This window comes from Pseudopipra pipra, chromosome Z (assembly GCF_036250125.1).
Source record: "Pseudopipra pipra isolate bDixPip1 chromosome Z, bDixPip1.hap1, whole genome shotgun sequence".
NCBI classification, from domain to species: Eukaryota; Metazoa; Chordata; class Aves; order Passeriformes; family Pipridae; genus Pseudopipra; species Pseudopipra pipra.
In genome coordinates this window covers 20,231,068-20,257,992 of record NC_087581.1, presented here as the reverse complement: position 1 = coordinate 20,257,992, position 26,925 = coordinate 20,231,068, and the positions used below count along the sequence as shown (strand labels likewise).

At 40.5% G+C, this 26,925-nt stretch overlaps 1 protein-coding gene across 6 annotated transcripts; it reads right to left on the bottom strand.

The window, feature by feature from the left end:
• Window positions 1-220: 220 nt before the first annotated feature.
• CDK7 (cyclin dependent kinase 7) lies at window positions 221-25,461 on the bottom strand. 6 transcript variants are annotated; one of them, XM_064640903.1, is made up of 13 exons: window positions 25,217-25,366; window positions 25,017-25,076; window positions 21,883-21,916; window positions 21,298-21,361; window positions 20,015-20,082; window positions 18,104-18,172; window positions 14,345-14,455; window positions 13,117-13,235; window positions 11,997-12,096; window positions 10,120-10,206; window positions 8,372-8,521; window positions 6,582-6,729; window positions 221-2,240 (listed from the first exon to the last, which is right to left on the bottom strand). In XM_064640903.1, the coding sequence occupies exons 1-13, from the start codon at window positions 25,270-25,272 to the stop codon at window positions 2,224-2,226; spliced, it is 1,083 nt and encodes a 360-aa protein (XP_064496973.1). In that variant the 5' UTR covers window positions 25,273-25,366; the 3' UTR covers window positions 221-2,223. The 6 variants fall into 6 exon arrangements, with proteins under 6 accessions (XP_064496973.1, XP_064496972.1, XP_064496974.1 ...); XM_064640902.1 differs by lacking the exon at window positions 221-2,240 and adding an exon at window positions 3,641-3,859 and having other exon boundaries at window positions 25,217-25,367; XM_064640901.1 differs by lacking the exon at window positions 221-2,240 and adding an exon at window positions 4,497-6,083.
• Between the last annotated feature and the right edge of the window lie 1,464 nt (window positions 25,462-26,925).

The window sequence follows — 26,925 nt, the reverse complement described above, 5'->3', positions numbered from 1 at the left end:
AAAGCAGTAACTTTATATTACAACTTAATTTGGCTCTGAGCCTTCTTTGTCAATACAAAAAGGCTGCAAGGATCACATAGCATTAGAATCAATCAAGAACCAAGGAGACAGATAAGTCCTTGTTCTCCATGCCACACCACCACAACTAATCCTGGTATCTGTGAAAAAATGAAGTCAGTTTTGTTTAAAACAAAACTTTCTGTACTGTGTGCTCATACAGTGAATTTTGCTACATTTATTGTGGCAGTAAAGTGGAAGAAGAAAACAAAGTTCTCATTCAATTATATAAACAATACCAGTAGAATGCACAGAAGTCACTCAAATTCCATCAAATCTTGAGGTAAATGCCATTATGTTTGCAAAGAGGAGTACTAACCTTTCAGGAAGAAACAGCAGTAAGACATAATAAAAAGATGGTAAGGGCAGAAGAACTGTCTCAACTCAAGAGAGAAGGCATTTAGATTATGTTCCTGTTTGCTCAAGTGTACCACTTAGACTTTTGCACAAGCATGCACATTGCAGGGTCAAACCACTCTTGATTGTTGTGGTTCTGAACAGAAGCCAAATAGATTGTAGCAGATGTATATTCAACAATTTGGTGTGATAAGAAACAGACTGTCAGTGCTGAAGCATGATTAGCACAATATAAAGCTTACAAAGTAACCAAGTCATGAGTTAAGGTAAACAATATTTAGATGACTGATTGCACATGATTGCATATTATATTTACAAATCCCAAATATTTCCTCCAATGTTCTGACATAAATCTCGAAAATTAAATCAAACTATCCAAAAGCCTGAGATCAAGAAAAAATATTGTGCTGAACTGTGCTTTAATCTTATCATACTCTACGATGTACATACGTTTTATCTATGCACAACACCATCATTAAGAGCAAGGCAATTTTAGTCCCTGACACAAGCAGATTTATTCAGGAACTCAACCGAAAACAAGATTTACTGCACACCCTCATGGTATAGAACAGGCCCCAACCATACATGCAGTGCACAGTGTGCCAAATGAATTGCTGTGTGGGAGCTAGAAGGAAACAGCTCCTGAACTTGTATCATATAAGCGCTGCTATTTTTGAGCATCTACTGTGGCAAACATGTGACTTGAACCACACAAGACAATAGCTTTGGTCACAAAATACCCTCTCACTCCAACACTGCTATTACAGAGCACTGCAACTGTGCTCTATACATTAAAACACTGACTGCCCATCTAACGCTGTATCTACTCTACAACTTTTGCCAGTAGGAGCTTAGAGGATTGCTACTGGTTCTGCTGGAAAAGGTTTCCTTCAGGGAAGGGTATTGTCTAGACAGATGGAGCATTTTACAAAGAATGGTGTTACTCCCAACGCAGAACTGACAGAATATTTAAAATCGTCACTATCATACAAACTTTACTTGTTATACCCAATAGTTGGGATACCAAAAAATGCAGTATCTGTTTCAGGTGCTCAAGGTTTCCAGGCTTTGAAGACCAGTCAGAATGCTGCCATAGAAAAGTTCAATACAAAAAAGGTTACAGTACTCCTAACTCCTCTTCCCTATTCAGATTAACATGTTTTTGAACATATGCCTATGAGAAGTAGGACTGCAGTTTTCTTAATCCCCCAGCCTGCAATGAGGAAGATGATGATGTTTGATTACATAGACAATAAAAACTGCTGTAACTACTCATAATGGATAAACATTTTCTCTACACTGTTAATTAGATCTTAAAAAATTTGTTTACTTTTCAACTGCCAACAGCCAATACAGAACACAATTGGGTACTGGGAGAGTAGTGATTCTCCTTTACAAAGCCAGCATACTCACACTGGCTTAAAGCAGGAGTTAAATGAAGGAACACAGAAGAAAGATGATGATTGCTCTTCCTCCACAAGCCTCAAAATCTTGTACTAATACACTTGCCACAAAAATTAGAAAACAGAACACTGAAAGTGGTTTGCAGGTGGGAAAATGACAATAGCTCACTAGGTATCCCTAAGATCCACTGCACAACGCTGGACACACAGTTAATCTGCATCGACAGTGCCTATGGGCTTGTTTTGCTCCATTGAAGAAGTCTGGTTACCCAGCAGACACTTTGCAACCCCACCACGCTAGAATTCAGGCAAAGCTGAGTCCAGTATCTGCACCACGAATTGCTCAACAGCCACAGGCTGACAGGAGGGCTAGTATAGTTTTCCCAGTTAGATCTCCCTCCATCTCTTATGAAATCTTCGGGGCTGTGAAGGAAACAGTATTTATATGCTTTTAGATTGTTATAGGTTTGAAAAGAGATGTTGGATTTTCTCCCTAATATCAATTACTGGGTAGCGTGCACCTACAATGAAAGGACATCCCCCCCACCTTTTCCCGGGGTGGGGGGAGGCGGGGTGGAGCGACGTCGCGCGCAGAGGGGCACGGGAGTGGGCGAGGATTGTTTTTAAACTGGCTGGTACCAGGCACTGGGGCCTTTGTTTGTTGGTCTTCCTGCCTGTCACCCGATGGAGTCGGCAGCCACCTTTTTTTCTCCAATTCAACCTCCGAGAAGCAGCCTTCCCCTGCCTGGTACCGCCGTTGGGGATCGGCCCCAGTCCTTCGCCGGCCATCACAGCAACCGCCGGGATAAACCCCAGGAGAGCCCCTGCCGACCGTTTTGGAGCGAGGTATCTGCCCCAGGCCCGCCCTGCGCCAGTGCTGCGTATCAGAGCATCTCCCTGCGGCTGCTGCCTGGAGCAGCCCGCCCGCCGCTGCGGGCAGTTATTTCCTGAGCTGGGGAGCCCGGAGCTGTTGCCGAGGGCAGCGCCCATAGCCCTGGGACAAAAGGGAAACGCCCCTTCATTGTTGGCAGTGGAGCCACCATCGCTCACGGGGCTGTGAGCAGTTGTTGAGCTACCGGGAACAGCCCGCGGACTCTCACGGGGAGTCACGGCAGCTGCCACCTGGGGAAGTAGGACTTTGTTTTGAAAGTTTTGGTTGCACTACTGTTACTTATTCAGGTTTGTTATATATATACACACACACCCACACATGCTAATAAAGAGCTGTTATTTTCCTTTTCCACACCTTCCACCTGAAGCCTCTTAATTCTGAGGTTATAATAACTTAGAGGGAAAAGTTTGTTGTTTTTTTTTTCCTAACCTGCCCTCCTTAGCAAACATTTGTCTCTTGTTAAACTGTGACACAGATAATTTCTCCTGGCAGATTGGAATCTGTAAAAAAACAAAACAAAACAAAAACCCAAACAATTCACATTCAATATGTGCATCATACTATTTTCAAGGTAGTGGATATGTCCTTGGAGAGTCTTAATGCATGACTGCTGAGAGAGCATATGCAAACTCATTTGTAAACACCTGAGCCTATTATCTGGAACAAAAAATTATCATGCCCTTTCCTTACAGTGATACATTTTTATTATGGGGTTGGAAGACAGTTATGTGTACATCTAAGCTCCAGGTGAGAAGTGTGTTATTTGTAGTTTTCCTCCTAAGGGTGTACATCTGTACAGGATAGCATGTAATTTACCACAGAGGTTCTGCAAAATTAGTCTGTGTAAATTTATAGCCTGCAAGCAGTTTTGACAGTTATTACCCCAAAGCACAAGTCAAAGTAACAAGACAGCAAACCAGATAAAGAAATCTTTTTTTTCCCTTCAAAACAATTTTATTGTAATAAGAAGGGTTAATAAAACCCTTGTTTCAGTAAAGAAATATTAAATTCTAATTTTACATGTTGAAATATTATAAAACGACAATCCTGTGACTATTGCAGCATTTTAAAAATGGTTGGAACTTCGGTCATTTTCACTCATTTTCATACCCCATCCACAGCAATCAAAAAATCAGTTTTTTTGGTAATCCTGAAAAGTGTAAATCGCATTGTTAGTAAAGTAAAGGGGTCCAGCCCTCTCCTCAAGATCTGATACTATTCTCAAGATATATCTACTCTGAACTGCTTAATGCTTAATACTACAGTGGCAGTACATGACTTCTTCTAATGAACCTCAGAGAGTGATAGAATCAAAGCACACTTAAATCAGTGTGTACTCCAAATGAGTCACAAATTCTGCAATTAAGTATTAATTACATTTGAGATACATGTAAATATTTTCTTTGTTGATATAAAAACCTAACCAGTCAACTGTTGGCATGAAAAGCTAAGCCTTAACCCTGTCCCACCACACCAACACTCTTAATAATTTTTCTTACATGCTGTCAGATCGAGGACAAATTCTTAACCTTAGATGTGAATAGAATAGCTTTTGTTTATTTCCAAACTAATGTAGAATAGTTCTGATATTAGGTAGATTCTTTATGCTGCATTAACTCAGGAAAAAGTTTAGTGTACCTACAGCTCTGTAGGAATGCAGATCAATAAGACTGCTTCCTGGGGAAGCAGTGCTGCTTTTGGTTAAGTGCCAGAGTGAAGATTGACAGTGATGTCATCATAATATCAGTGTCTCCACATACACTGAACAGAAGTAAGTGGCAGCAGCAGACAGAAAGTATGCATGTTTAATACTTTTCACAGGCAGTCATGCATCCAGTGACAGTTTTTCCCTGATAGTAGAGACTGTTTTGTGAGAAGTACTTAAGTTTGGTGAACACACCCCACAGGCTACAGGGTTTTGTTGTTGTGGAAAAGCAACACTTAGGGTGATGGCAGGAATCTTTGTCCTGACAGGTCCTGATGCCAATATTTTACAAGAGGGTATCCATCAGTAATCGTTCAGTCTGTTTTGCCAAGCTCCAGAGTGCTACCTGGACAAGGCTAAGGAAATGTATTGTGCAGGATGCAAGGGCAGGCCAGTCTAAAAATTTCAGGGAATACAGCTTATTTTTCTTTGAGACTACTTTTGCATATTTCCACCTTCAATAGCAGTAAAAACATGCTGTCCTTCAATTTTATTTAAATAAAGACAGTAGGATTATTCTTCCAAACAACTATTCAGATTTTAAGTGGTAATGTGATATAAGGATGGCAAATGAAATCCAGAACAGCAGATTTGCTAGCTCTTAACACTGGCTCTCTCCTTAAATGTTTGTTGGCACTACCTTTGAGACCTTCTGATTATGTCAGCCCAGCTAAGGCAAAACCAAAACATAATGGAAAATCCATACCAGAAAATCCATTGACGTTTCTGTTTTCCACTTAGTGGAAATGATACTGCTTTTTATGCTGATACTCAAATGTCTCAAAAACTAATGCTGACTTCTTAAATGCCTCATTTATAGCTAATCTCAAAACTCCTAGCATTTAACACATAAGCTTTATTTCATCTTGTTGAAGATGAGACTTTTTGAAAGATGTTAAAGCAATTATTGTTCTAGCTTTATACAGCTCTGGAAACTCTGCCCATTGTCAAATACAACAATTAAGTCACAGAAATCAAAGAAGCATTTCTCTTTTTCCTGTCCTTTAGCTAACAGGCCTATTTTAGGGCATGTACTCCAAAACACTAGTCACAAACCCTCAAATGATCTTTGCAAAAGGAGCTAAAAAGCTTAAATTAATTGCCTAAGCTACCATAACTTGACAAGTTCCCACACATCAGTTGACTGATGGTACTGGGGTCAGTAAACAGTGTGCAAGTAGTCAGCTGATTAAATTTTATTTTGAGGTTGAAATCTTAAGGTAGTGCATTTTACTTCTAATTTGACACAGACTCTGAAACAACCATTCAAAGTGCCTAAAAGTTAAGTTAAACTCTGATAATGTAGTTGTCTCTCTGAACTCAAGAGGAAAAACACACTTCTATGGAAGCATCTCTATTACAAAAAGATACCACTTTTGAGTATTATTGAGTCTTATACTGGCAATAACAAAATGGCTCATGATAATCTGACAGCTGCTATCTAGCATATTCCAACTGTTAAGAAGACCAAGTCCAAGTTTAAGAACCAATATTTGCCTCTCTAGTAGGTCTGAGTAATTCAGCATCAGATACAGATGTTGAGTCCTGAGCACTTTTCTTGCCACGAAGATTTGAAATAATGCTACTGTTTGGGGAATACTGAAGGAGGGTCACAGAAATGTGCTTCATGTTCCTTACCCTGAATGGTCTAAACAATTAACTTGCTTGCCTGATGAGAAAGAAAGCAGAAATCTCTCTGAATCTCATCTACATTTTCCAGTCTGTCATTTCACAGAATCACATGCTATGTTTTGGACTCTTATACTCTTCTCCTCATTTTGTTTTGTTTTAAGTGGTGTGAAGTTAAATTACTTCCACCTAAGTAAGATGCCTCAGGAAAAAAAGACTCATAATAGCCTATAATTTACTGGGCAGTATCACACACCATTAGAGCAATTAATGGAATTGGATATTTCTAACAAATAGATATTTCTAAGCATCATAGAAAAGAGTCTTTTTTGTACTAATTCTGTCAGAACACAGAACTAAGTAATTCTCACCCCAAAGCATTTATCCTAAACCACAAATCACTGAAGGGTTTCAGCTGGTGTTGGTGCCCAAGGAATTAGTCCATTCAGAGAGTTTGTGTTCTGAAACACTGAAAACATCCCATTCTCTCTCAGCATGTAGCTGCTATTTTAAAATCAGTGAAATATTAAGAGGTTACCTTGATCTATTCCTTCTGGTTTTTTCCTTTTTAAATTTAAAAGTGCATTTTGTTGCTCCTTCACAGCTTCTGCAGGACAGTTAGGTCTTGGCAGCTGATTTCCTGGAGTGGGTCCTGGTCGATTACTGAAATACTTCTGTTTCAATGCCTTAATGATAATAGAAGAAAAATAACCAAGTAATTAGCATTAAGTGTCAGAATACTATTTATAAAGAAGTTATAATGAAATAAAGCACTTGCTATTGGGACTTAAAAACTACTTGGACATTTTTATACTACAAGGTGGCCTTGGGCAAATCAAGTGTATGTTCTTAGTTACTATCCACCCCACTTAGATTTGGTAAAGCAAGGGATATAGTACTGTTATTTTCAGCTAGCACTCAGACATCCTAACAAAACTCTAGACTATTTTGCAAAAGGTCTTGTATAAGCACTTTCTAGCTCTGAAGAGCTCACATTCTGAATAGACTGAATAGTCTTAGATGAGACAAGAGTCTCATCTGAGTAAAGAGTAAAGTAGGAATAAAGAAAAATTAAAGAAAAATTAAAGGAATATATCTGAAGTCTTGATCAGATCCAGGACTTGGACACCGGCTGTTTTGTTAGCTTTTAAGATTTCTTTACTGTGCTGTTTCTACCCTGTAAACTATGAGAAAGGCACAATTTCTATCAGAGCAGAAGACAAACACAAGAGAGCAAGGTTGATTTCATGTAGTGGAATTACATACCCTATCTTAAATTTTAGGAACTTCACAGCTTCCATAAAGCGTGGTTAACAAAAAGTGGCTAAGGTGTTTCCTAGGCAATCATTACTCTTGCTAATGCCAGTTACATGATATTCAATGCTAGTTATAAATGAAACCAATACTGTAAGCACAATTGTTTCCTGCCTTAAACTGTGGCATTGCCAATAAATAGTCTAGACTGGAAAAATACACTGTCCTACAATATGATCTGAAAAATCACTTCATACATATGAACTGGTGTCCCAAGCATAGCAGAACTAATAATTTGGAAACTTATACTGAATGTTCTTAAAGATAGTGGCCAAAAAAGTCTGAAGGTGCTCTGAAAAAGTCATCTATAAAAAAATACATAACATCTACACTAATCCCCTGGATTCAGATCTGCCTTGTCTAACCAGCAATGAGGGAGCCCTGGCCTTAAGGGGACAGTTCTGTTTCTTACATGCCTCCCTAACAGTGTAAAGTGACAGAAATACATTTTTCAAACTGCCAACTGGTATATCTTCCTCATTACAGAAATCAATATCATGAACTAGAACATTCTGCAAGATTTTCCTTTGAAGTCCTTAATTTCTCACCACCAGGGAGTAGTGAAAATGAAAGTATAATGGAAAAGGATATCTAGACAAGCATCATGGTTTAAAATCACCACAGAATTTCACATTAAAAAAGCATCATGGAAGTTTAAATGAAATTGAAGAAGACACTGGATGAAGTAAGTCTGAAAATCTTTCAAACCCAGGGAATAGGATATGCTATGTTAAGACTTAACCTTCAAGCTTTAAGTGACTGAATTCCAAATGTCAAATACAACTGTCTAAAGGCGATGACTCATACACCTTTTAATTGTCTACACTGGGAACAGAGATGATCAGTTAGCATTATCCATGCCTTTCAGAGTTCTCTTTCTAAAACACTGAGATTAGGTTTTTGGAAATTCATGTAACATTTCATTTCAAACCTGGCTTACTGGCTTCAAAACACATTTATTTGATATTAACAGTAGATTAATGCACATTAGGACATAACTCAAGTGTACTGTACCTGAGTAGCTGTAACCCTAGTGCAAGGATTAAATGTGAATAAGCCTTGAAGAAGATTGAGCAGATCATCACCAGCCGCACTGAAGATATGCTGAAGTGGCATTCCAGGGAAAGATTTAAATGTGACATAGTCTGGAAGACTCGTCATCCCCTACAAAGACCAAATATGTTTTTTACTTAAGAGTTCAGTTTTTCACAGAAAGCGAACTTCATATGGCTGTCTTTCACCAGAAGCAAATCATCTTTCAAAACACCTTGCTAATACTTGGTCACTGAAATAACAAATGTAGGAGTAGTGGGTCATAAAGACTTTTTTTTCTCAGTAACTGTCCCAGTTGTTTTACACTTTCCCTTTCCAAATGATCTGTCCTTCCTTTGCTTTAGCAGTGACTAGGCCAAAAGGAAAAACTGTTAACAAAGAAAGGAAGTAAAAAAGAACTTTAGAGTGGATGCAGACAAATGAAATAAAGGTTCCTTTTGTGATCTGACATGGTGGGAGGGAAAATATTCACAAAAGAGCAAGTCTTTCTCCACATTAATAAAATTAACTGCATTTTGAGCTACTTTTGAAATGCACAACTGAAAATTTATATGGGCTGTTTGAGGAGGGAAGGAAAATATACACCAAGCAGTTAAAGAGAAGATGAACTGCGTACTGTTTCTCCTGTAGGTATGACATCAATACCGTTGTATTCAAATTCTAGCATAAAAACGATCTTGTAACAACTATCCAAATGTAATACTTTAGTAGTATTTTAAGTATTTAGTCATCACACTTCAGCAAGTTTGTCCAAGCAAAATAAAATATGAACAATAAAGTGAAAAATGTGCTCAATCAGTTACAATCTTGATAGTAGAGTTTTCAATTATTGAAATGCATGGCCTTGCAAAATAACTTTGGGATGCATCATCTCTGTTTTGCTAGCCAAACTCCTATTCACTCCTTTCCCCACCCATATCTTAACTCTTCCTCTCCAAAGAAAGCAGGAATGTCACTGCAAAAACCTTTATGTGTTTCATTCAGAATCCCAGAGCAACAGCAGAATTGTGTGGGGCTAGCACTGCCTCATACAGTATTTCTCCATATGGCTACAGCTCCATTTCATGATCATGTACCATAGCATTCCAGTACAATTCACACAAAGGAAAAGCAGCATGAAGAGGGAGCAGAGGTTAACAAGTACAGTGAGTGCTTCCATAGCTCAACAACAATTCCTGATCAGGGAATTCAGAACTCCTGATGCAAGTTGCTCATCAGAAGTTATGCCCCACTTCCTGTCAGTCTGTTTAATATCCATAGTTAGGTAGGTCACTGTGTGTCCTGACAGTAAGTTTTGCCTAGTATTACTGATTTTATTGTCACTTCAGAGATAATTGTACTACTAATTTGTATTTGTTACCATACTGTTGCTGAGACAAATTGTTCATCCCTAAAGCTGTTGGTCTGGTGTTTCTTACTGTATTCCAAACTATAACTTACCTTGGCCAACTTAGATCCCTATAAGTAGTTCCTACTTATGAAAGTCATGAAAGGACACAGAAAGGAAACCATAAAGTGTTGTTAATCTTGCTATTGACCAGAGGTTTGTCAAGAGAAACAACAAATTTGTGAGATGCTCTGTGAGATGAGGCTACTGCCTTCTGAAAATCTACTCAAGTATTCTGGTATAACCTTTCATTTAATTTCAGAAGTTAAAATAGAGAGTATCAAGTAAAACTAATGTCAGTGTGTTAAACAAAAGGACTCACAGGCCACTGCTCTTCTGTTGGAGTGCCCAGTGTTTCAAATATCCTTGTCAGCTGGTCAAGATCAGAGTCTCCAGGCAAAAAAGGAACCTAGAAGGTAACAGCATGTGATTTAATTAACTTCTGAACTTCAGTTTTAGAGTGGAGCTTTGAGTGATCACTCATAAGTGCAGGGCAAAACACTTCTGTATACCATCTCTCCACAAAGAGCTACATTGAATATTGAGGCATTCTACCGATGTCCAAATAGATTCTGAAAGTTTCTTGAACCTGGGCTTCATAATGTTGACTTGACAGCAGGGAACTAAACATAAAATTACACAACCACATTAATGTAAAATAACACAGGAAAGATTTTGCATCTTAGTTGTCAAAGTCATGGTGATCCTTCCATCATATGTTCCCTGAAGTTAGCTTTTATATATATATTCAGTACATTTAAAGTGAATTGTAACTGGATTACAGAAGTTAGACTGAGGAAATGAGATTTAAGCATGAGGGAGACTAGAGACTCACTAGAATAGAAAACTGTCTTATCAGTATCACATGTTATTTAAACTAAGCAGAAGACTGAAAAGGGGGTATCTGCCCAGCTCAACTTGTACCTTGCACACCCCACACACACTAATGGAAGTAAAAAGAAACTCTGTGACCAAAGCAAATTTATAAAGAATTAGAGACAGCGTTTAACTAAGCAACACAGAAATACCCACACTAAACTTTGGCATCATGAAAGCCCCTCAAATATAAACTGCTTTCATAAAGCTCCCAGAAGCTGCATTGTCCTGAAAAAGGACAGATACATTTAAAAACACCACAGTGATAAAACTGAACCATAATACATTTTCTACTTTGTGAGAAACCAAAGAATCAGTTCAACAATTTATTTGAATTCAACAATTCAATAAATTCAACAACTTACTTGTCTTCTCACTTTGCTTAAATTTAATCACTTTACCAGGTCTAATGCATATTTCTGTAAACATCGCTAGTGTTCATTAAGCAGCCAATATATATTTCCCTGTCTGAACTGCCAACCAAATCGCACCAGCATACCTGTTTGGTGTGGCAAACGATTTCTTTTGAGGCGTTTCCACACAGACCAGTTCTCCAGTCTGGTTATGAGACAGCCAAAAAGCATTCCAAGTATAGTGCAGAAACCAAGCAGAAGCGACTTAGTCGTGGAAGATAAATGATACTGCAGGCTACTTCGTGCCTTCAGCTGTGTCTGTGCCCCTGCCCTTCACTCCCCCCCTGACACTTCCGTGTCTTCTCCAAAGAGCTGTATAGTAAACGTTCTAGTTCAATAAAACATACTTAAGGACCATGACATCTGTGTACCATACAGAGGAGTGCCATAGGATTATCATAGCGTTAACCTTCAGCTTCATTCTAGTATTGTCAACTAACCACAGTTTAGAAAAAACATTGATCTTCTGTTCGTTATACATAAACCTACAATTAAGGTGTGGCGATTATAATTTGCAGTTAGTGAGAAACAATGTATAAGGGACAGTGTATGCATGTATCTAGGATGTCACATTTCTAGAAGGCTAGCGAATGAAACTCATAGAAGGCTGTGTGAAACTGTAACACTAAGAGGACTGGAAGAGTTACCTACTTGGCATCTCCCAAGGCAAGACTGTGACAGTTTGTTGCAACTTTTTCACCCAACCGTTTTGAAAAACTTCCAATGCTTGTGGATGCTAATAAAACCTCAGTCTATTGCAAAACTTCACTTTCATTACAGTTAACAAGGTTTTGGAAACTGTCTTCTACCCTGTCTTTACCTGCTAATGTTAGCAGGAGAGAAGCAGCCCACATAAAAAGCTGTAGTGCACTAAAGAGCAAATACAAAATGCTTACATTTGAAGACTTACCCTGAGGAGCAATTCAGCTAAAATACAACCAACAGCCCACATATCAACACCAACACCATACATTCTAGCCCCAAACAATAGTTCTGGGGCTCGGTACCATCTGAAAAGAAAACACATTTTGGGAGAATCACCTGGCTTTGCTCATGTCAAATGCTGTATATTGTAGCAATGCAAATACTAAAAAGAGCATGCTGCTTCTGCCTATATACTTTTCAGACACTGAAGAGCTGTAGTCTACCCCACAAAGTGTTTTGTTTAAGAAAGACTGAAAAAATTTGTGCATTCCTCACCATAGGGTCACATGCAACCACAAATTAACTGCAGTTTCAATTGAGCTGATTACAAGCAATGGAACTGCAGACATGCCAAGGAAGAAAGTTTTTAACTTGCAGGTTTGCAGGTTATAAAACAAAATTTTCTTAAAATTTTATGTTGAAGGAATGACAGCAAGACAGAACTCCTTCCAGCTTCCAAAAATCTCCAAATCAACAAACCTAAGTATTGAGGCTAGCTTTATGCAAAATGAGCTTTGTTGTTTAAAACAGCTACTTAACACTGCCTAGGAACAATTAGGTCTAACTACTGTGGAATTTCTGCCTTTCGAACAAAGATGTTAAAACAAACCAGCTTTGCACGAATACTTTTATCATTACAGCAGTCAGAAGGAAACATGTTGCATGTTTTGCAGCCCTGCTTTTTAGAGCATACTTTAAATAAGCATGCTATAAAACCCATTAATAAATATTTTAATTGGTTCAAGTGTTTGTCTCATAATAGGTAATGTGACTAGCTACAAAAATGGTTCTAGGTCTTGTGATTAACAGAAAGTAGCAGCTGTCTTGCTCCCAAAACCAGGCTTACAGGAAGATACATATTATTTCCATATATTTCAAAAGAGTATCATACCAAAGAACAACTCCCAGAGATGCATATTGTAGCAGTTCTTATGGAGATTTTGTTAAACAATGCTTCCCTGCATGTTCTTTATGAGGCTCTTGCCACATAACATGAACTAGATGCCACTCTTTCAATATGTTGATATGACATGAGAGAAGTGCCAAGAGACACCTACAAAACAACTAAATAATCTCTGTCTAAGAAACAAAACAGAATGTCTTACCTTGTTACTACCTGGTGCGTATAAACTCTATTTGGGCTTCCAAAAGATTTTGCCAAGCCAAAGTCAGCTAATTTTAGAACGCCATTTTCATCTAACAGCAAGTTATTTGGTTTAAGATCCTGTCAGTAGAGAAAGCAAATAATGAATTTTGTCAGTATTGATAAAAGCAGACATATAATGAATCTCCTAGCAGATGTGTCATAAGAGTATTCTAAAATGAAAGCTTTTGATTCTCTGTGAAGTCTACGTTGTTAGAAAAAAATAATAAAACACCGGAAATTGAGTATTTAGTCATAGAGGAAAATCATAGTGAGACACACCGATTTGAATATTAACACATTTAAGCTGCAGACTATAAAAAAGCCACTTCATAGGTTTTAGCTTTGCTGCAGGACCAACAGTTTTGTTAACCACATAGATGCCAGCTGAATAATAAAAAGACCTTGCAAATGTTTCAAATAACTGCAGAAATTATGGAAGTTATACAGTTTAATACAGTAGCAGTGTGTTGTTGGGTTGACCCCTGGCCAGTAGAGAAGTATCCACATAGCCATTTGCTCATTCCATTCTCATGCCAGAAGTCCAGGCAAAAGAAGACCAAAAGCAAGAACACTCTAGGCACACTATAAAGGCAGTTTAACAGGTGAGGGAAAGAGGAAAAAACAAAAGCAAGCAATGCAATGTAAATCATTCACCATCTCCCACAAGCAGACAGATACACGAAACAGTCTCCAAGAAAGAGGCAACCCGGAAGGCAAAATCCCCCCTTCTTCTCTAACCCAGGTTTTTACTAATGATCATGGCATTATATGGCATGCAATATCCCTAGGGACAACTTGGGTCAGCTGCCCCAGCTGTGTCCCCTCCCCACTTCTTGCCCACCCCCAGCCTACGCATCGGGGCAAGGGCAGGGTGGAAAAAAGAGAAAGCCTCAACAGTTCACCTGCTGTGAAAAAAGTTCAATCCATCCCAGCCAGACCCAGTTCACAGTGATAATTAAAGTCACATCTAACTGGAGAACCTTTTATATAACTATTTAAATGAAAATTGCATCAGTAATTCTTAACATTTCTGGTACTTCTATTGTCTCTCCAAAACACGTAATATGAAAGTGTATGGAGTGAGTGTGCCTGAACTCCAAAACTACTTTCATCAGACTTTAGACTCATACTTTATCCCATGTGAGTTTTTTTACAGCATAAAGGCTGTCAGTTTAGTACATGCTTACCCTGTGTAAAATCCAGTGTTGATGCAGATACTCTAATCCTTGAAGTGTCATCAGCATATATGCCTTGATGTGAGACTGTGTCAACACAATACTTGTATCCTTTATAATAACCTGTAAAGTTTTAACATGACAGTAAAGCTCAACATACAAGATAAACTTATTACCATTCTTTCAGCTCAAAAGTTACTTCAGGCTCAAAGAAAAATTTCAAACAGCAGTCAAAAAATTCTCTACCATTCTCACTCTTTTTCCAGAAATACAGGTCTATTCTGGAGATCAGAAATTGAAATCCAGAGCCCAGATAGTCTACATGAACTCTTCCCAGGTCAGCAGGGACCTCTCTGGAATTCCCAAGACAGTTCAAAAATAATTGAGGGAGGTTGGGCAATGACATCATCCTCTGAGGATTCTGGGATGAATCCCATCAGGCCCCATACATTTGCAGGCATCCAGCTAGAGCAGCAAGATCCCACGCAAGTTCAGGGACAACTTGGAGTTGATCATTCTCACAGTCATGGGTCTCCAGCTCAGGGCACTGAGACCCCCTTGGTCCATCATCCGTGTTGAAGACAGAGGCACAGAAAGTGTTAAACACCTCTGCCTTGTCCCTGTCCTTATTTGTGAGGTGACCATCCTCATCCTGTAATGGGCTGGTGATATTTCTATACTGCCAGTTACCATTAATGTATTTGAAAGAACTCTTTTTATTGTCCCCCACATTTCTGGCCAGCTTCAACTGTAGTTGAGCTTTGGCAGCACAAATTTTCTCCCTATAGCACCAAGCAGCATCTCTGAATTCTTCCCGTGTCACTTGACTTTGCTTCCACTGGGCATATACACCTTTCCTTTTTGCCTTTTTTTTTTTTTACAAGAGAAGATTCCAGCTCAGCCAAGCCAGCGTTCTGCCTCACCTGCTTGATTTCCAACATATGGGAATTGCTGCTCCTGTGCCCTACGGAGGTGAACTTTAAAAAGTGACCAGCACTGATGGATCTCAACACCAGCAAAAACATTTTCTCAGACTTTCCCAATTCCATGAGCAGCCTGAAGTCCACTCTCCTTCATGTCCAAAGTTGAGGTTTTGCTGGCACTTTTGTTCCTGTCAACAGATATTTAAACTCAATCCCTTTGCGGTTGTTGTGGCCAAGACGGCCACCAATCTCCAGTTTGCTCACAAGATCCGCTCTGTGAATAAACAGCAGATCAAGGAGGGCATCTTTCTGAGTCAGCTCCCTTAGGACTTGTTCCAGGTTTTTTAGGAATTTTCTGGCCCAGGTTGTACCAGGTGTGTGATGCTCTCAGTTAATTTCTGGCAAGTTGAAGTCCTCCATAAGGACCAGGGCAGTTGACTTGGAATTGTGCTTAGTTCCTCCAAGAATAACTCATTGGCGTCATCATCCTGGCTGGGAGGTCTGTAGCAGATTCCCACAATGACATCCCCATTATATGCTGGCCCCTTGATTCTTACCCAGAGGCTCTCAACTGTGCCACTGCCCACTGTGAGCTCCATACATTCTAACACTTCTATTGCATACAGTGCCACCTCTCCGCCTCTTCTGCCCTGCCTATCCCTCCTGAAGAGCCTGTCACCATCCAGCAGGGCACTCCAGTCTCAGAATTCATCCCACCAGGTTTCACTTACCCCAATGATATCAAATCTCTGGCATTATAGCCAACACCTCATGAACTAGATTGAGAGATATCATTAGTGCTTGTTTCCTCAAGTTTGGGCACACCATCCCATGGTTTATCACTGGCCTGCAAGCCTGGTCTTGTCCCTTTACTCCTTCCAATCTCGTTTAAAGCTGTAACAAGCCCCACTAGTTTCTGTGTTTCAGGGCTTCCCTCAGCACCCAGGGCTTTCACCACCACCTTAACAGATCAGGACTACAACCACCACTTTGACCAACAAACATCGGAATTGCAACAACCAAGTCTCATTGGTGGATCCAACAGGTGTCTTGCGGGTCCTTCCAGTCTCCTGGGGGATTCACAGCCCTGCTCCAACTGCCTCTACTGGCACTGCAGCCTCACTCCAGCACCATGCAAGCATCTCCTGGTATCAAATCGCAGCTATCCGCCATTTCCTGCCGGCACTGACTCTTCAACCATTTCTGCCAGGTTTTCTGGGTGTGGGGATGGCGAAACACATGGAGGGGTGGCCATCTGGTCTCTGTCCTGTGGCCATGTGTGTTTTTTCCAGGTTGAGGAGGCTGGCTGCCATCTTCATTTGGCCTGGTGGGCAAAGCTTGGGGAGTTTCTCCTCATCAGTTAGTTTAAACCAGTTATATCAGTATTGTTATTAGCATTTCTTCTTGCTAAAGAGGTACTCTTTCACTTACATCCAGGTGTATTTGGTCTCTCTGTACTGGAGAAACCAGGGGTACTGAATCCAAGGGATAAGATTTCTTTCTGAGGTCTCCACTCTTCCAAATTGTCTCAAACCAAGACACACAAAAATGATAAATGTGTCACTGAACTTGAAATTATGTTCCCAGTTATTCCTTCTTTCTTCATGCAGCCTAAGCAACTCATCCTTGTATTTACAACAGTTTCCTCTTCTATCTCCACAAAGACCAGGAGGTATGGCCACTTCGCTGAATTTTAAAAAATACACAAGTTTTCTACATTCTTTGATTTTTAACGTTAAAAATCTATGCAAACACCCTGTTTGAAAGAATTTTCTCCACTATTCCTCAAAGCCTGCTTGTTCATACTACTGTCCTGTTCAGTAATAGCCTTTCATAAGCTTTAAGCTGTTTGAGACTTATAAGAGACCTAAGACTGCACAAATTTCATGTATGTTACAATGCTTAATCACAACAGGCTGCAGTCCCAATGGCAGCCTGAGTGATATAACAATACAGTTTAAATGCTTCGTGTGCCAGAGCATCACGCAGTACAAGAGTATTTCATTCTTCTTTGTACACTGATCTTCTTCAGCTCTAAATGTTGCATAGTTACTATGTAAACAGCATAAATCCTCTAAAAGTCTACTCTTTACTAACATCTATTAGCATAAACCTGATCTAACCTTTTCAAGTCTTGCATTCATCTAGGTTTCAGCAAGCCTGTCAGTATTTCCTTTTAACAATTCAAATGCTACCTCCAGTTCTTAGCAGCATATATATAATGAGCTAGCTTAACAACTACATTAATTTCAGTTCAGAGTAGATATCTTGTGTGCATATGCAGATCTCTCATGCATTGCTGCCTAGGACAGTCTTCCAAAAATGAAGATTCTCACATCAAAATGTCTCATACAAAGACTTAGGCAAAGACAAATGGATTTTTGGTCTTGGAGAATGAAACATCTGTAAGATATTGATTTGCAATTACCTAGCATTACTACATTTGAAAAAAATGTTTCAGGTACATGCAATTTTAATACCAGCTCATCACCTGGTATATTTCAGTAGCACACTTACCTGAACATGTTTGATATTATGTTTAGCAATTGCACTCCAAGAAGCTGATCTGTGACTGAGATTCTATGCTCTGACTGGAGCCACAGAAAACTAACACAGTAAACACAGTGTGTTTCTTGAAGATCATGATGACAAGTATTTAAAAGTAAAGGAACTAATCAAACAAGAACTCACAAAAACTGAAATTACTCAAGCTACTATAAGACATAATCTTCATTAACTAACATAATCAAAGTCATCTTTCTAATATGGGCAAATATAAGCCTGATAAAGTAGCATTTTCAGAAACCATCTTAAGATACTGAAAAAAAAGTCTTTAAAAAAATCTTACCTCTAGATCTGTTTCCATAAAATCAAACACCAAGCTAATATTGGACTTGTGTCCAAATGCATCTATGAGCTGCAAAACAAAATACACTATGATTAAGCATCTCTCATGCTTCCAGTTTTCTGAAATTCAACATCACTGTAGACTATACGTGGATTTTCAGCTTCTTGAGAATTGGTTTAAGTTTTTTGATTTGCAACACAAAAATTCTTGCTCAGTTCAGCTTCTTAACTCAGTCTTCAAAAACTCAGAAAAAACTCCCCATTAAGTATGGTAATAACATTTTACACCACAATTGCCCCTTCTCCCTGGAGATAGGAAAAAAGAGAAAGAATTAACTTTATCTTACACTACAACTAGTGTATTGCACACCTTGTCCTCTCCCCAAACTTCACTGTTCTACAAAACTTGTACCCTTTATTGAGTACATGACTAAGTTTGCCCATGGATTCAACTCTGGGTATCTGCTTCATGTAAGTATTCTAAGTGTTAGGCTTATTAACTTCCCTTCAGATATTCTTAGGTGTGTATTCATCTTTGTAGCAATCTTTCCAGCAAAAATAAAACTGGAGAATATCCAAACAGTCCTTTCTTAGGATGAAGTTGTGTAACGACAGAATCAGTTTTTAGTTCGAGATAACACAAGCGTGATGCTGAGTGAAAACGAGATTAGCTAGCTTGGTATTCAGCCTTCAAGCTGTCGAAGGTATGAGCTCCATGGTGCAGCTTATTCCTTAGTGTGATGGCCATGTGAACTGCCCAATCGCAATACAGTTGTTTAAACAGTCCATAACAACAGCGACTGTGCCCCTTGTGCTCCCAACATCCACAGAAGTTTTGTGAGGACTACTAAGGGGGCACAACATTGTCTATTGCTTTTAGTACCTGCTTACGGAACTGCTGATCATAAATTTGCCTAACTCCTTTTTGAACTGCTGATGCTATTTGATTCTACAATGCCCCAATCAACAGATTCTAGAAATTCATTACACACTGAATCAAGCCGTACAATTTCCACTCCCACTGCAAATATATTTTAAACACATCTCTTATTTTTAGTGCTACAGGGTTTGGAAATACCAGCTCTGCATGGACTCCCACCTACCACCTCAGTTTTGTAGACTCTCCCATTCCCAGCCTTTTCCTTTCCAGAATGAGGAATCCCTGACTTTTTCATAAAGAAGATGCTCCATCTCTTTGCCATTCTAGTTGCCCTTCCCTGCATATTCTCTAACTTTGATAGCTAAAGCAACCACTTTGAAAATAAGTTCACAATCCAGAAGAAAATTATACTTCCACTCTGAAAGAGTTAAGTCTCTGGAAAATTCGTATTTGGTCTAATATTTATGTTAGACCTTGTAATTATCGCTATGAGTTAACTTTAAAATATCTTTAGCTCCAGCTGAATACCTGTAGCTGTCAATTTATCAAAATGCAACTGAAACAATACTGATTTTACTCCTTCCAACAGAGATTTTAAACATCATATCTGTGTGCTAAAGCCTAATAAGCCACACGATCTTCCCTTTACCATTTCTTATGAAAGCCTGCTTTTTGACTGTCTCCAGTTCCATATGAAGCAAACGATCAGGTAAATTCAGCACTGCATTCATTTGCAATTCTATCAGAGAGATGTAAAATCAGGTAATCTAAATTTCCACAATTCTTCTCACCATTAATATCCACACAGTCCCCAGCTGAAAAGTGAAAGGATTAAAAAAAACCTAATTTGCCTTTGCTATTGAAATTGGCATTTTGCCATTATAATTGTTGTACTGCCTAGCTAGGGCTGGGAAAAAAACCTTAAATAACATTAAGTAACAGCTCCATGACCCAACTACTTTTGAATTTCAGTCTGAACCTGTACCAAAATATTTGAGGACTGATTCTAAAAGCAGCATTCATTTTACTTACACCAATAATATTTGGATGGCTTAGCTCCTGTAACAGCTTTATTTCCCTGAGGGCTGTCCTGTTGATTCCTACATTGATGGGAAGAAAAAAGAAGATGAAAGAACAAAATGAAAAACTGGATTAAGCTCCAAATAAACATCTCGTTCTGTTACTGACTATTTACTACTACAAATTACATTCTCACCACTCAACAGTTCATATTGTATATACAAGTACATTGCCATAAGTAAGTAAATTGCTGCAGAATAAAAGTGGGCATACATTTTCTTCCACAGCACATACATTTTACACCACAGTAATCCAGTTTAGATTATGAAGCAACAAGTCTCCCTTTTGGCAAAAAGGGAAACTCATAGCAAAAGCCTAGGGAAAAAAAAAAAGATCACCTTTTACATGGTACTGGAAGGCTTGCTTTTATTTTAAAAAAACGTTTTATCTTGCAAATATCAGTTCTTCAACATATCTCACTTTCAGAGGAACGCATACTGACAAAGCTCATGAATAAACTTCTTTTCTTTTTGACACAGCACTGTTTAATAACACAAGACATCTGTTTTTCTACATTCATGCTGTGGCATAAATAAGGCATAAAAGGTAATTGACCAAAACCTGCTTGCCCTTGCTTGAATCTTTTCATAGCCAGATTTTACAGAGGAAAAACCAGAGGATGATGGGGGCGAATGGTGCGCTTTGGCAGTCACACTGATTGCACTGCATCAAACCACGATTCCTGCAGGGTACAAACTCCTCCTTGAAAAGTGCTTATATATGTGGCTTGTATGAAATCTGACAGGCAAACTGTGGTATGTCATATAGGAAGATTTAGCTGCACATGAGCTCAAAACCAGTGTTCTCCTAAAACCTAGGATAAAATTCAATGCTAATTTCTGGCATTGAAAGTTTTGGGCAAAGCTACATGGATTCCTTTACACTCCTGCTTTCCCTGTTTTAATTACCTATTTTGGAATCAAGTTGACAATGGCTGCTTTTGGGTGGGCAAAGACTCAGATGATTAAAAAAAAAAAGAAACATGTCATATTACAACACAGGGAAAGCAGATATAATCATTATTTTCAATAACATCTTTCAATTACAGCTAGACACTATACAGGCCAAAGCAATAACTGTCCCTAAGGGCCATTAGCCCACTGAAGGCCAGGTGGATCATGACTCTTGGGCAGCCAGCTCAACTGTGAGACTCTGTGATGAGTTTAGAAGTTTTTTTTTCATAGAATGGAACCGGAGAGTTGATAGCAAAGATTGTTCGCTGAAAAGCTGGTGACCTGATGCAGGATCCCGGAAGGACAGCAGCCTGCACACAAACAAAATTCTACTACACCACACAAGCTGTAAAAGAAGACCAAGATTAGTGAGTTTTAATTTGTAATATCCATGCCTAGAGGCAAGTGGCTGATCAGAGAATACACTCTACAGTGCTGAACGTCAAACAAACCCACACAGAAACAAAAGTTTTAAGATTTTGGCTTTAATAGAACAAAGAAAATACCTGAAAACAGATGCAAATACTCTCACCCATCTTAAAAATTTAAGAGATGCATTAATACAAAGAGGGTTTTCTAAACTCAGTGCTGGTGCCGTTGTTATCATTTTATGCTAGATTCATGTCTATATTCCACTAAAATTGAGAAGCTAAGCAGTTATATACTCATATTTAGATATATACCATGCATGCAGGTATCTTTTGTCTGTCCCTGCAGTTTGCAAAGCAATCCTCTACTAAGCCTTACACTGGTCACTGAGCTCATTTTTCCCAAACAAGGTATGGTATGTGAAATTAATGTACCAATTTACAAAAACAAAGCAAACAAAGCACAGCTTCTAGAGCAAGAATTTGTTTTAAAACTCACCATCTTTAGCTTCCGATCTATGCCCCAGTTTAATCTGAAAATAAATGTTTCATATTATATAAGATTAAGACATCTTCCCCAACAGTGGGGAACACATTCTTTACCATTACTCTTGTAAGACAGAATGAGTTTCAGCATAATGAAGCACTTTACCAGCTAGGTTGCTTTTAGTTGTTTGTTTTTTTTTCCTTAAAAAAATAACTGTTCTTACAGCATTAGTTTTTACAAAAGCTTAAAAATAGCCATGATGGCACTGAAAGCAGACATAACGCAAACTGACAGCATAAAACGCTTCGTAGCCACAAAGCTTTATTATATCACTAATGAGTTTCTTCTCAGGGAGAAATGAGAGCTAAGTAATTGACAATCATCTTAGAATGATTCTAGTAAAATTAGCACAGGCTGTAAGCTTGGGCTGTAAACTGGGCAGTCCTTCTGCCTTAATCATCTACTGCCTGAAATTTCAAGTCCAGAATCCCACCATGGATATTTCCAGATGACAAAAGTTAAGAAAATGTTCGGATAAAACCAAGAATGCTTTTCACAACAGCTGCTACCAGTAGCAACCATACAATAGAAGTATCACAATGAGGGTCTTTAACTAAAAAAAAAGTGCTGAAATGTGCATTTTTGTCCTTAACAAAGCATAGCTGAAGACTCATTTTTAATACAAAAACTTCCTGCAATCCCTTCAGATAGTAACAAGTGAAACACTTTATGACAACATAAACATTTTCATCATTTGTATCCAAACAAGTATGTTGCAGATCCGAGATCACTTTCATATTTTATCAGAAAACTACCATATGGGTAAGAGACATTACTGGAAAACTCTCAAGTCAAGTTAGGCCTTCTGATTACTATCCATTATTGGCTGCTCAAACAGGCAGCAATGAAATAAAAAAGAGAAGTCCGAGGGCAATCAAAAGAGACTTCAGGGCCCTGGAACGATTGGTTGCAGGATCAAGAGCAGAGGTAGTGATTTTCTTGATCCTTCTGGTAACAAGGAATAATATTGATAGGAATAGGCAGATCCATCAAGTCAATGAGGCTGGTGTAACCACAAAAATTTTTGGTTCTTTGAGTATGAGATGATCCACTCAACACCTCTTCTACTGATACCTGACGAGATGCATCTACCTCAGGGGGGACAAAGAGTTCTAACACAGGAGCTAGTGGGGCTCACTAATAGAACTTTAAACTAGCTTGGAAGGGGGAAATGGACAAGACCAGCCTCACAGGCCAGTGATGAGCCATTGGATGGTGTGCCAAAACCTAAGAAACGAGCACTAAGGGCATCCCTCAATATGCTTCACAAGGTGTTGGCCACAAAGTACCACACCTGAAATGTTTCTACACTAATGTACCCAGCATGAGGAGCAAACAAGAGGACTTTGAAGATTTGTCCCAGTCTCAAAGATTTGACATCACTTGCATAAGTGAAACCCGGTGGGATGAATTCTGAGACTGGAGTGCCCTGCTGGATGGTGACAGGCTCTTCAGGAGGGATAGGCAGGGCAGAAGAGGCAGAGAGGTGGCACTGTATGTAATAGAAGTGTTAGAATGTATGGAGCTCACAGTGGGCAGTGGCACAGTTGAGAGCCTTTGGGTAAGAATCAAGGGGCCAGCATTTTGGACAAAGTGTCCAGTATACAGCTGGATAACCATGTTACAAGATGGTTGAACATCTGGCTCACGGGTTGGGCTCAGAGGGTAATAGTGAATGGCGTTACATCCATTCACCAGTGGGGTTCCAGAGGGCTCCATCCTTGGTCCATTTCTCTTCAACATCTTCTTAACAACTTGGACACAGAACATAAGGAATACTAAGTAAGTTTGCCAGTGACACTGAGAGGAGCTGATGACTCCCTCGAGGGCAGGCAGGCCCTGCAGAGAGATCTTGACAAATTAGAGAGATGGGCAATCACTAACTGTATGAAGCTGAACAAGGATTCTGCACCTGGGAGAGGGCAACTCCAGATGTATGTGCAGACTGGGGAATGAGATGCTGGAAAGCAGTGCCCTGGAAATGAACCTGGGGGTTTTGGTGGATGGCAAGTTGAATATGAGTCAGCAGTGCCCTGGCAGCCAGGAGGGCCAACCGTGTCCTGGGGGGCATCAGGCAAAGCATCATCAGCTGGTCGAGGGAGAGGACTGTCCCGCTCTGCTCTGCACTGGGGTGGCCTCACCTTGAATATTGTGTGCAGTTTTGGGTGCCACAATGTAAGAAAGATATTGAGCTCTTAGAGAGCATGCAAGGGAGGGCAACGAATATGGTGAAAGGCCTTGAGGGGAAGCCATATGAGGAGTGGCTGAAGTCACTTGGTGTGTTCAGCCTAGAGAAGAGGAGACTGAGGGGAAACCACTTTGGGGTCTTCAACATCCTCATGAGGGGCAGTGGAGGGGCAAGTACTGATCTCTTCACTCTCTTGAGCAGTGACAGAACTCAAGGAAACAGCATGAAATGGAGTCATAGGAGGTTTAGGTTAGATATCAGGAAAAGGTTCTTCACCCAGAGGGTGGCTGGGCACTGGAACAGGCTCCCCAGGGAAATGCTCACAACACCAAGCCTGACAGAGTACAAGAAGCTTTCAGACAATGCTCTCAGGCACATGGTATGACTCCTGGGGATGGTCCTCCGCAGGGCTAGGAGCTGGACTCAATAATCCTTGTAGGTCTCTTCCAACTCAGCATATTATATGATTCTCTAAGTTCTAAGGAACTTAATCATAAGTAACACTATGGACCGAAGGAAATTAGGCACAGCATGAGGAAAGATTTAAAATAAAATTAAGTTAAAAAAAGCCACTATCGAGGTCTAGTAAAGTCTACAGTTTGGAAATGTGTGTGTGTTGCTTGGTGTTTGGGTTTTTTTTGGGAATATACCTAACAAATAACCAGAAATTCAAGTTACAGGTCATACAACCTTTCAAAAACATAGCAAAGCCACTCTCTCTTCCAGGGTGGGGTGCGCATTACAGACATGTGAACTAGATCATTTAAACCAAACACTCTGGAAACAAGAATGCATATTATCCCACTACCCATTAAGGCAGTTAAAAAAAAAAGTCGCTACGCAGGTCAAGAGGAACCAGACCCTTTGTGACACACTGAGAAGACACTCTGACACTCACCTTCTTAATAGCCACGATTCGGTTATTGGTCTTGTCCCTGGCCTTATAGACGGTGGCGAACTAGCGAGAGGGAGAGAGAGAGAGAAGGGGAGAGAGACGCTGCCGTGAGCCGGGCTGACGGGCCGTGTGAGGGGAGGCCCCCACGCACTCCGCAGGCCCGCCCGTGCCCCGCTCCCGCCGCGGCCACAGGGGCTGCTCACCTGACCCTCCCCCAGGAAGTCGAGCTTCTCGTAGCGCTTGGCGCGCGCCCGCGCATCCATTGCCGGCGGAATCCGCAGCGCGAGCGCTGAACTACCCCAGGCTGGAAGAAGCCCCGGGATTGGGGGATCCGGGGCGGTGCTTTGAACCCCCGGCCGCGCCGCTTCCGGCCTCCGCCCCGCCCCCGCCCCGCCCCGGCCGCGGGTGGGGCGGACGCGCCACCATTTAGGTACGGGTCCGGCAGTCTTCTCGGGAATAGTTTGGGCTTGTCACTGTACGTGCCTGCTGAAACAGTCAAGAGGTTGTCCCAGAAGCTGCTTCTGTTTTGATCCTAGTCTCAGGTTTGCTTTCGGAGAAAACTCCGCATACTCTCTGCATAGAGAGAGAACTTTCGTTACGCAATAAACCCCATTATTATTGTTTAGAAGGAGTGCTCTCAACCACTTTATTAGATTTTACTGGAAAATCTTAATTATACTCTTACAACATCTTCCTTATGAGCAATTATTTACAATATAGTTCTTAAAACTACCATTCAGTAGCTATCAGAGGTAAATACTTACTGAGAAATTTCTCATTTGAAAATTAATTTCCCTACCTGCCTAAGCTTTGCTGTTCTTTACTAAGTTACTCTGTGAAGAACAGCCATCACCTCCGAGAGTACATCAGTGTCCCTTTCCTGCTTGTAAAATCATGCCCAGTGAACCATCCTGGTAAGTCAGCCTCACCTCAATCCCTGGAAAGGTGAGGCTCATTCTGGAGGCCATCTGTATCTACATGGAGGACAAGAAGGTGATCAGGAGTAGTCAGCATGGGCACACTAAAGTCATGCTTGACCAACCTGATTGCTTTCTGTGATGAAGCACTCTCTACCTAGATGGATGAGGGGAGAGCAGTGGGTATTGTCTACCTCAACTTCAGCACTTGGACACTGTCTCTCACAACATCCTCATAGGCAAACTCAGGAAGTTTGGGCCGGATGAGTGGACAGTGAGGTGGACAGCAGATCCCAGGGGATCACAATCAGTGAGGCCTCTCACTAGTGGTGTCCCCCAAGGTTCAACACTGGACCCAGTATTGTTTACCCATGACTTGGATGAAGGGACAGATGCCTCCTCAGCAAGTTCACTGATGACACAAAGCTGGGAGGAGTGGCCAATACCCCAAAGGGCTGTGCTGCCCTTCAGAAGGGCCTCAACAGGTTGGAGAGATGGGCAGAGAAGAACTGTCTGAAAGTCAACAAGGGCAAGTGCAAGTCCTGCACCTGGAGAAGAATAACCCCCTGCACCAGCACAGGCTGAGGGCCAACCTGGTGGGAAGCAGCTCTGTGGAGAAGGACCTGGGGGTCCTGGTGGACAGTGAGCTGTCCATGAGCCAGCAGTGAGGCCTTATGGCCAGGAAGGCCAATGGTATCCTGGGGTGCATTAGGAAGAGCATTGCCACCAGGTCAAGGGAGCTGATCCTACCCCTCTACTCAGCCCTGGTGAAGCCTCACCTGGAGTGCTGTGTCCAGTTCTGGGCTCCTCAGAAAAAGAGAGACATGGAGCTCCTGGAGCAGGTCCAGAGGAGGGCTACAAAGGTGATGAGGGAAACTGGAGCATCTCTCTTGTGAGGAAAGGCTGAGGGAACTGGGCTTGTTCAGCCTTGAGAAGAGAGGACTGAGAGGGGACCTCATCAAAGTATGCAAGTATTTGAAGGGAAGGTGTTAAGA

Bases quoted from the DNA above. Each gene is read 5' to 3' on its own strand.
- CDK7 (XM_064640901.1), bottom strand. From the start codon at position 25,272: ATGCGCGGGCGCGCGCCAAGCGCTACGAGAAGCTCGACTTCCTGGGGG. The intron at 13,236-14,344 runs GTAAGCATGTAC...CTCTACTGACAG, and splicing joins AACACTGGATTTTACACAGG to GATCTTAAACCAAATAACTT. The intron at 6,084-6,581 runs GTAACCTCTTAA...CTTTCTCATCAG, and splicing joins ACCAGAAGGAATAGATCAAG to GCAAGCAAGTTAATTGTTTA.